The sequence below is a fragment of the Candoia aspera genome, chromosome 1 (genome assembly GCF_035149785.1).
Source record: "Candoia aspera isolate rCanAsp1 chromosome 1, rCanAsp1.hap2, whole genome shotgun sequence".
Lineage (NCBI taxonomy): Eukaryota > Metazoa > Chordata > Lepidosauria > Squamata > Boidae > Candoia > Candoia aspera.
In genome coordinates, this window is record NC_086153.1 from 164,826,961 (window position 1) to 164,837,980 (window position 11,020).

Sequence of the window (11,020 nt, forward strand, 5' to 3'; positions counted from 1 at the left end):
TCATCATTTCTTCCCCAGAAGTCCTGAATCAAAGGTGACTTCTGATTGTCTTCATTTCTGTCAACTTGAATGCTGTAAAAAAGTAGCAAAATCCCTCAATCTGCTCCAGGTTCTGTAGAACACAAGTCTTTTTACTCCCATTCTACCATGGGCTATTTGGAAGTTGGGTGTGAAATCCTTGTCCCTGAAGTTAATTGGAAAAATGGTTAAATGGTGTACCACTGGAAGGAGGGAGGGAGGGAGGGAGGGAGGGAGGGAGGGAGGGAGGGAGGGAGGAAGGGAGGGGAAAAGCAGGAAAAGTAATTTTAAAAATGCTGCGTTTTGAACATTTTTTTACAAGGCAAGAGTTACAGCCATTGTGCTACCAGAACACTCACATAAAGGGTAGGTCCAAAAAAGACAGCATCTGTTTGTTTGTTTGTTTGTTTGTTAGTTCCATTTAGAGACTGCCTGGGCCCAGATAACTCTGGACCACTTGCACTTTACAAAAAGGAAGAAACAATAAAATAGAAAAACAAATCATACACGAACAGAAGGGGAAAAAAAACATACACATTGCGCAAAAGAAACTTCAGGGGTTCACAAACACCCTACTCCAGGCCTGTTGTTGGAGTGGGAAACATACAGATCTCAGGCAGGGGGGGACACTATTCCAGAGGGCAGGCCTGATTTTAAAAAACAGGGCAGTAAGAAAGGATTTTTTTTAGCTGCATGTATGTGCATTTTGACTTTTATATGTGTCTGTCTGTCTGTCTATCTAAATATACATACCTATATATGTCTCTGTGTGTGTGTGTTTCATATATATATGCACACATACACACATCAAATTATCTATGTCCAAGAAGACCCACCCAAAGGAAGGAAAGAGATTCCTAGAAAAGTGAGTGGGCACAGCACAGAATGTGGCAGCCTGCAATCTGAACAAAATCCATTGCAAGCTGTTGCTAAAGCATTTCATTCCAGGTAAAATTTTCTTAAAACCAATTTAGATTAAAACCAGCATGAGCACAGAACAAGAGCAGCTTAAATACTAAATATGAATGTGTCTTTATTTCCAAGTAACCAATTGCTAGTATTTTGACCTCCAATTTTGATTTTGTCCCAACTTGATATTCTAATAATTTACTGTATAAATTAAACAGATAAGGGGACAATGTGCCATTCTCTTTCCTATTCTGATCCTCTTTTCCTCTAAACTCATTTTTTACCCTACCTTATTATTTACTGTAAAACTCCTGAAAAGAATAATCAGATGTGCTGGCACACATTTATTAGCCTTAATATATTCTATATTCTGGCATGATCTACACCAGTGTTTCTCAACCTTGGCAGCTTGAAGATATGTGGACTTCAACTCCTGGAACTCCCCAGCCAACTCCCATTCTGAGAGTTGAAGTTTCTTGCCAACGTTGAGGAACACTGATCTACGCAAAGCCTAGCAAAGGTAAACTTTCTGATTATATTCTTTGGCTCTCTACCCTAGCCATCTTGCATTAGGTATCTGGTCTGATACTGTAGAGTCACCCTTGCTTGGTGAGTCCAAAAGGAAAAGGGGGAAGCCAAAGGCAATCCAGAATGGGAGGGCAGATAGAGCTCTGCAGGCATGTGGAAGACCAACCGACTAGAAGACACAACTCCAAACTCAAAACCAGAAGAAAGCAAGAGTAAACCACTTCTGTTTTCTTGCCGAGCGAAGTGTGCAGACACGGCTGTAATGTTTGGGCAATTGTATTATTAAGGCCTCTGTGTGATTAAAAGGAAGGGAAGGTCTTTTCCCCAGTGTTATGAACCTGTCTGAAACTGCCCCCCTCCAAAACTGTGCACTGAGTATTGATGTTTAGAAACAAACTGAAATAGATGTTCCTGTCTTGAACTTGAAGTGTTTGGAGGAATCCCTTTAGAAAGACAAACTGCAAATTAAAATAACGTGATTGACTTTGGGTTTGTTATGTCTTCATAACAAAAGGAAAATCTAGCTAAGAAGACTAAGGGGTTGCTTGCCTTGGGGCAGGGTGATTTATGCTTTCCCTTTGGACTGCTTTACAGCTAGTTTTGCCCTACCAATAGAAATTGGCCAGGTTTATTTTTCCTTTGAGGATGAGGAAGCTGTTAATCATCTTCTTTCCTGCAGCAACCCATGCGTCTTCCCCAAGTACATTTCCCATAAGAATATTGCCATATCCTACCAAGTTGCCATATAATGTCTCTCTTCCTCCTGTTATCAGTCAACCTTCACCATTGTGAATGTAACATTGGACTACAATAAAGGACTTCTATAAGCCATACTTTCTCAGTCACAGGTCCATTCCCCTTCTCAGACAATGGGTATGTCCTTCTTGATTCTTGTGAGTTTCATTCCTGGCACATCCATTTTCACTCTCTCTTGCTCTCCCACAAATACACATACAGATCATTCCCCCCTCCCACTCGCCCAAGTGATCAGGTTTGGGAAGAAAGCCCCAAAATCCTGACCAAAATTGCTGATGCTCCACTGCTCATGGCAGTGAAGAAATCATGATCTTGTCTGCAATAGGATTCTTGTCAGTGAACAAAATTGAAATCCCCCATTGTTCAACCCACCCAGTGGTCCTGCTAAAGATTACACTCCCTGTTGCCAGTAGGTCCAAAAGAAAGAAACAGCCTGTCTTGTGCAACCATGTTTGTGAGACCTTGTAAGGCATTAAATGGTCAATTACCGGTTTTATGTCAATATTATTGATTTTTTTATTGGATTTTCTGCCTCAGGCCCCAAACTCTCTTATCCCATATCTAGTCTCATCCTATTTTATCTATATATCTAACTTCTGAGACAGTTTAGTGAGAATGACTTCATGGTTGAGAGAAGACTATAACTAAGGATTTCTTGGCCCAGGTCCATCAACTCTACCCCACTGACTCTTAATCTCACAACATGCTCTATTGTAGTTTGCAAGAATTTTGGAGGGAGAAAATGCTTCCTATTTCAGCTTGTTGCATTAATATTCTGAACTACCTGCCCATGTGATAACATCAGAAGCAATAAACTTGATTGGTTCTACAGTCTTCTTTGGAAGTGGGCTTTTCACAAGGCACTAAAATGGCATAGGTCTTCATAGGCACGTGTATTTAGTTTCTAAAGCATTTTCATGGCTACTTCTGAGGAAACTGAGATCAAAAGCAATAGAAAATGCCTCCACATTACAGCTTATACTAGTATAGAGTCTTTCTTCTGTAGTTGTCCATCAATAATGCACTGGTTCTAGTGGCTCCAGAGACCAGATTGGCCCTGACCTTGCTGGCCTTCCGTAAGGCTTTGAAGACCTGGTTCTGCATGCGAGTCTGTACACAGCCCATTTCCTGGTTGTGCTAATTGATGTTTTTAAAATTTCTCTTAGCTGCTGTGTGTTTTATATTTTTGTATATATGCTCTGTGTGTGTGTGTGTGTATTGCTATTTTACTATTGTTCTAATTTGTTATTTGGCCATATAAATCAAATAAATAAATAAATAAAATCTGGAAAGGCACACATCTTTAGGAAGACTCATCAAATTATGACTAGATTTCTGAAAGGATCATTTCAAATTCCTGTGAAGTTCAGTGAATCTATGTTTCTTCAGTCATTCACTGTTTTCCAATATGGTAGTGGTTAGATTGTTCGACTAAGCTACTTACAAGGCAGTCGAGCCAATGTCTTAGCACAACATACTTTACACAGTTGCTGAAATGATAAAAACAGAAATCTTTTAAGGAAGTTCCTAAGTCTGAGAAAGCAAGGCAAAATAAGAAAGCAGCACTGTATGTAAATAAATATAAAATACACAATGTTTAGATGGAAGGAAAAGATTGATCATACAGTATGTGGTTGTATATATACTCTGTGTGTGTGTGTGTGTGTGTATGCAGTCCTAAGTTTTCATTTTAAGATTAGCTGTCTCTTGACTAAACCCTAATCAAGCCAGGTATTCTGATTTTGGGATGCAAGTATTTCTTCTGAATGGAAAGAGCCAGTTAGGAAACAAAGTTTAATTCCCCCACCTTACAGAATGATGAAATGAAGTCCTGAGAAAATGTATCTGGAATTCTGAAGACATTGCCAGCATCTCAAGAAAAAGAAAAAAAGAGAGAGAGAGAGACAAGATTCGGTTAGCTGGGTTCAAGAACTGCAGGGCTGTACAACCTGAAGATGCATCAAACTCATCTCTTTTTTCAGCAGGCAGCATGTTATATCTGTTAGACTGGGATTCTAGTTTTTGGAGAAGACCCCATGGCATCTGAAAGGGGTTATTTATATATTCAAAACAGACAGGACTTTGATTGCACACTGCCAGGACTGCTGTCTTGAATTTTTTTTTCATCTCCCCCCATGAATGCCACTAGAGAAGATTTGTATTATCTACACTTCTAGAAATTTTACTTCAATGTAGACAACATTTCAAAGAGTCTCCTGAGGCAAGATCTCATTCAGGCCCAATAATCTGCAAAGCTTTACAGATTTTAGATAGGCATACAGACTCCAGAAAAAAAACTGAAGGGCAGTTAGATATATTAATATTATATTAATACCATTACATTTATATCTGGGAGCTTATTCTGGGCAATGGAATAAAGACAGAGAGATTTTGGAGCAGGCATTTTCTGAGGAATGTATTAACTTTTCTAATATATATAAAAAAATAAACATAAATGGAAATGTCAAACGATATTCTAGGGGCAATAACCTATTTTGTACCCATTGCGGTGACTGCAAAGCCTAATCACCATAATTATCCCCACTGGGTAGGGGGAATTATTCAATCCTTTTATCATGTTTATGCTTTTAATTATGGGATGATTACCTCTTTATTAATAGACTGCCAACGTAATCCCACATTCGTTGCAAGACAGCACCAATTTTCTTGCTCCTCCACCAACTTTTCTGTATTTTTTCCTTTTCTGTTATTTTCCTCTGTCTTTGTATCTGCTGGTTTGTTGTTTCACGTCCTTTCCCCTCTCTGTTCTGTTCTGTTCTGTTCTGTTCTGTTCCGTTCCGTTCCGTTCTGTTCTTTCTTTCTTTCATCACAAAAAGTTCTGGATGGATACTGTACTGGCATATTGTGGTATACCCATCACTGCACACATCACTGCATTCTGGGTCAGCTGTAGTTTCCAAGTGGTCTTCAAGAGCAGCCCCATGTAGATAGACATGACATTCTCTTTGGAAGCAAATCTCTTTGGCCAGCCCCAAACATCTCTTCCTATCCTGCCTAAGAAATTGTGAAGGCTATTCCATTAGACAAAAGAGCAGAGCTGACTGTAAAGGCCAGGGAGTGTATCAAGACACATGGCTTTGGAAGTGGAGAGGCTGAGCCAACCTTTTATTAACTGTCTGTCTTCTTCTAGTCAGAAAGAGAACAACAGAGGCTGCACTGCACATGTCCCAAAAACCTTACCCTCAGCTAGGAAGGAGCAAATGAACAGGGCAATCAGCCAGTGTCTGCCACTATCGCAGGGAAGCATTAGTTATCTTCAGCACGTATAAAAGCACCCAGAGAAGATCTAAAGATTTCATATTCTAACAGGAACCCACAGAGAGATGTTACAGAGACTTGGGGAATTGTACAAGGTTTCATAATATAAATTGACAAGTGTTTTGATACCATTTTATTCATGTATTATGTTTCTTTTATTCACTACTATAGCAGTTTAATCAGAATAAAAGGATATACAAATTATTTTGAAATAGAGTTGTTTCCTTGCGAAGAAGAAGTAGAATAGATAAAATGATTATTTCACTAACTATAAGGTCCTTTATGGTCCTTGATCTGTTAAACGAACAGATATCTTGTAAAATGTACATATTGTCCAAAACTCATAGAGCATATCACCTTATTTATTTTCAATAGTATAAGGAGGCAGAGCCAGCCTGAAAGCTTGCATTCCAAGTAACCGTGCAAAGAGTGTACCTAAGACACAAATAGCACAATTGCCTGTCATTGTTGGCGGCAGGGGTATGTGTTTCATGTATTTATTGATTTTACACATACATATATCATTCTTCATCTAGTTTCCAGATTACTTATAACTACAATTTAAGTAGCAGATTTCAGTTTAAAGCTCAGAACTGGTAAAACTAGAGAGAACAAAAAAAAATGTGCCCCAAATATGAGCTTCGGCAAGGAGGAAGAACCATGTATGAACTGTCACCATTAATGAGAAAGTTCTGCATCCGTTCACCGCCTGTATCATGTTGTGTGCCGGGAACACCTGCAAGAGATCTTCCATCAGTGATTTCAACATGCTGGAGGGGAAGACTGGTCCTTTCAGATAACTAGGTCCCAAGCTCTCTTAAGCTTTATATTTACAACGTCGTGTTTGAATTCACCCAATACATAAGTCAGAGGCAAACAAACTATGGGTTAGTATATGATATAAACTCAGCTAACAGTGGTTTTAGCAAGAAAATAAGGTTAAATGAACTATGGCTAAGTATGATGTACAAATCAGTCTCTGAGCACAAATACAGCTCTTTCAGAACTGGAGTAAAATGTTTCCACCTAGTGGTTGTGTTTTCACTGAAAGAAAGTTTTCAGTCACTCTTCAGAGGTACATATAAGATAGAAAACTATGATGCTATTATAAATAATTATAACTCTAGTTAACATAGTTTTGAGAAAGAATTGCTATATAGTTACAACTACATATAGCAATTATAGCATAAATCCTAAATGTCACCAATTGGCCAGGACATTTCTGTTCAGGGAAGGCCACAGCTGCGTATCAGCTCCATTTCAAAGAGGCCTCCTAAGCTTCTACTAACAGAACATGTTCCTGAAGCACTTCCAAGGTTTGAAACCAATCATTTGGGAGTCTACAACCCCCATATATAAATTGTCTCCCTACCTAAAGAGACCAATTAGTGAGAGCAGAAATAGGTAATCTTACTTACTGTCTATAGGTCCATAATTGATCCAAACACAAGTATAAGATTTCCACTGCTATCATCTGGCACAGAAGACAACTCCAATCCTTGTTTGCCATGCACTACTGACAACATTCCACACCACATACCTGGTGGGCCCCTCCAGTTATTTAATGCAGATATTTTAAAAAATGGGGTACAAATGCTATATGATCAGAAAACCTACATGCCAGAGAGTTGCAGTCTCCTAGTGTTAACTTCTGGAATCAGCCCATTAAGTAGAAACGGAACCACCAGAACATCATGCTTCCTTTTCTCAATTTAAAGAATCTAGTCAGAAAGATACCATGATTCTAGAATCTACAGCATGATGCCCAGAAGTGCCAATGGTCCTTGGTGCCCAGAAGGCTCCTTACCCTGCCTGATTTTTAAAAATCTTTTAAACTTTAAAATGGGAAGTTGGCATGCTGCATAACACAGAGCCACTGTCCAGTATAATTTTTATTTCCAAGAATGCCTCTAGGCCTCATGCAGCAGCCCACATCTTTGAAAAAACCACCTACCCAGAAAAAAAAAAAAGAATTGCCTAGCCATTACTCAAGCCCAAGTAGGGATAATTGCATGTGACTATTATTTATTACAATCCCCAGGCTCCAGGAAAGTCTTATTTATAGTTCCACAATCACTTTTCAAGTCACTCAGAATCCCCGTCTCTCATAAGAAGGAATGTCTTGTACCTCTACCCGACGGATATTAACAGCTGTAAAGGATAATGGATGTGTGTGATGGGATAGTCCGAATTCTTCAAAGTATCCTGTCCACATATATTGGTTTTATTTGCAAACCTAATGATAATCTATGATTCAAAGATTCATGATTTAATCCTCCAGATGTTTTGCAGACATTTAATGTGCTTCTGAGGGCTCTTGAACTTCTCCCTATTCGCCAAACTGACACGGATGACTCTCTAAGGACCCAATGGTGACTGAAGTATTAATTTGCTATCATTATCAGTACTACAGATTAAGCACCAAAACATGTGAGGGCACATTTCACTAAATGCATTATAGTCACCATTCATTCTTCTTGCTTCACTGACAGTTTCCTGGAAGAACAAGGTATCTGCATTATGCAGCAAGAAAAGATCCTTTCAATCTCATGGGTTAATTGCTCAAATAATGTCTGTAATCCAAAGTCCTAGATTTCATGAGAAGTGTCACCAACATCAGTTGAAATTCCTCCAAAGACCTCAGAAATCCTTAAATTCCCTCAGCCACTTTTAAACCATTATCTTCTCACCCAGTGAAGAATGACAAGTATGATCTGCCATATATGTAGGCTGATGAAATACTGGAACAGTTCTATGGTTGCAAAATGCAAAAAGTAGCCAGCTTTGCCCTGTCCATTTTATAACTCTGATCTGCAAATAAGATTCCCCAAGGACAAAAAAGCAACTGCAGTAGTTATCTACTAGTTTTCAAGTTAACATTTTCCTGCTTAGCAAAGATGAGGTAGATCTATTAGAAATAAGCATATGATATTCTAGAATCTTCAGCTTTAGGATATAGAGCAAAATCCATTTCATATGTTAATTGTTCCTCACAATGGAAATAATTTGTGTGAAATAAAATGCACAAATATTGCCACAACTGAAGCGTGACACTTTGCTACAGTTTACAATATACTGTATGTCCACTTTCTGGGTGAACTTTATTTCCCACTATAAGATTATATTCTACTTGAAAAAAATAATAAATGAAATGGCACTGTCCAGGCAAGGTCAACCCTGAGAAGTCCCAAGGGCAATAGTGGAAAGAGATATGCTGCACAATCCTATATATATTACTTTGAAGTAATTCCCAATGTGTTTAATGACATTTATGTCCAAGTAAATATGAATAGGATCAGAACATCATCTATGACCAAATAGCCTCTCTAATCTCAACAAGATATAACCAGCTTTCATTGGACCGTGTCCATCAAATGGCTGGAGATTCCAGAGGCATATCTGGTCTTCAACTAGTGGGTTAAGAACCACACTCGTCTAAGGCAGGACTGCCATAGAAACACATGAGAAACAAAGGTTCCCCAAAGAAAGCTTGACCTGTAGATAGAACTAAATCTGTAAAGGCAGAAGAATATATTATTGTGTGTTTTTACATTCAGTCAATGGTTGTGGCCTTACCTAAATTATTTGTAAAGAAGGGCATACCTTATCATACCTTTAATTGTAGTTGATTAAAAGTTTGCATTCTTTTGTACTGATCAAGGAAGGCCACAGCACTACGTCACTAATATTAATGATAAGGCATCTAACAATGCCCAACATTTTGGGTTATACCCAAATTCTTTTGGCTGCGCAGTGTATCGGCCTTTGAAATGTCTGTCAAGAAGCACCCACTCCAGCAGAAATTCTATTGCGCCAAGAGGAAACATCCATCAAGTATTCATACTTTCTTTAATATTAAAAGGAGTAACATTGACTGTAAAAGACTTTAACTTGCTAACGGGGCAGAAATAATCCCACCCTCTTCCTTCATTTTGCTTTCACCCAACTAGGTTGCACTGATGGCTCAATCCAAGTTTCAGCTCCATTGGTAAGACTCCTAATTCTCACCCTGGACTTGCTCTCCAGCCTTGAGCATGGGGCTGATTAATTCAGCTCCTAGAATCACTGCAATTAGCTCATTAGAGTATTGGTTTCCTACCCGGCATCTGTCAAAAGGCACCCTTTCTTCTGGTCCATGTTAAGGATGTTCTCACGCCAAAGAGAGCTTGTGTTGGGAGCAAAAGGTAACATTTTTCTACACAACTTCTGCCCTGCTAGCCCAACCTGGTGCTACTGCTTGAACTGGTGACTTCCGAAATGCTCCATGTTCCCCTTCCCAATCCCCCTCCTCTCCCACAGTATCCCCAGCTGGAATCATGCCCTCGGTGTCTCTTATTTTTCAAACAACAACAACAAATACAACATCAATGCTTCTCTTTGCTGCTGAGGACAAGAAATGAAGTGCTGCTTCTTTAATTGGCAAAAGCATGCAATTAAGAGCATACCTTTAATTTAGTGTTGGGATAGCTCACTTGCACCCTGGCTGTTGTCTTATTGGAGAGGGCAGCCTGCCTCAGATCCTCTAGCACTGAAATTATATCATCCAGCACGCATTTCTTATCCTGATTTCTCAACACACACAGATGGGAAAAAGTATAATTATAGCCTTTGTGGTTCACCTTCATTTCCAGCACGGCTCGGTGGATCTGCAGCAGCCCTTCAGCCTGGTGCAAAATATTGTCCCCGGGCTTGGCGAGGAGGATCACCCGGCCATACCTCCCCGGGGTGTACAAGTCCGAATAGAGACGGCTTTTGGAGCGGTCGAGGGGGAAAAGACTGTTGGCCAAGCTCCTCTCGATCTTGGCCAAGCTGTGACTCGGGGCCACTAGGATCTCCAGGTCCATTTCAGGCTGGAAGCGGCTGAGGACGCTGAAGCCGAAGATGATGGTCAGGACTGCGGGCACGGTGAGGAAGAAGACCGGGTGCCGGCTGACGAACAAGCCCAGCTTGTGGCAGAACGACCGGAGCCCTCTGTGGATCACCTGCCGCAGCATCCTCCTCCTCCTCCTCCTCCCGAGCCAGCTTGCGGATGCTCCCGGCCGTCTTCTTCGAAAGCACGGGGGACATCGGGAGCTAACTGGCCTGACCAGCCCCGCTGCCTGCCTCGTACTTTCGCGCTCGCTCGCTCGCTCGCCCGCTGGGTCTTCCTTCCTCTCCCTCGACTACCCGGTTAAAACACTGCAGCAAGTTGCAGCAAGATGACCAAATATTGATCAATGGGGGGGAGGGGGGGTGCGCGCGTGCGGGGGTACAGGGTGAAGGGGGGCGGAGGAGGGGGTTCCCTCGGGCTTCCCTCTCCCCCCTCCCCTTCTCATTCTTTCAGCCCCGCTTTACTCTCGATCCTCCTCAGGCAGCTCCGGGCTGCTGTTGCGGCGGCGGCGGCGGCGGCGCCAAGGCCCCCTCGTCCTCACCCCCCACTCCTTCCTGGCGCGCTCGTGCAAAGCCCTCCGAAGCGAGGTGGGCGGCGGCATTTCAGGACTGCCGCGGAGCTCTTGGCTTCTTTGAAGTTCAAGAGCCGGGCGAGCCAGCG

At 41.1% G+C, this 11,020-nt stretch overlaps 1 protein-coding gene across 2 annotated transcripts in view; it reads right to left on the minus strand.

Annotated features, from left to right (window-relative positions):
* The window catches only part of PTCHD4 (patched domain containing 4), a 66,761-nt gene extending 56,194 nt beyond the window's left edge, over positions 1-10,567 (minus strand). Inside the window, exon 1 of one of the 2 annotated variants that reach the window (XM_063317710.1) lies at positions 10,110-10,567. In XM_063317710.1, coding sequence (XP_063173780.1) covers positions 10,110-10,484 — 375 coding nt within the window. In that variant the 5' untranslated portion in view covers positions 10,485-10,567. Of the gene's footprint in view, positions 1-9,935 lie in introns of both variants that reach the window. The other variant, XM_063317703.1, reaches the window with a different exon arrangement.
* Positions 10,568-11,020: the final 453 nt, after the last annotated feature.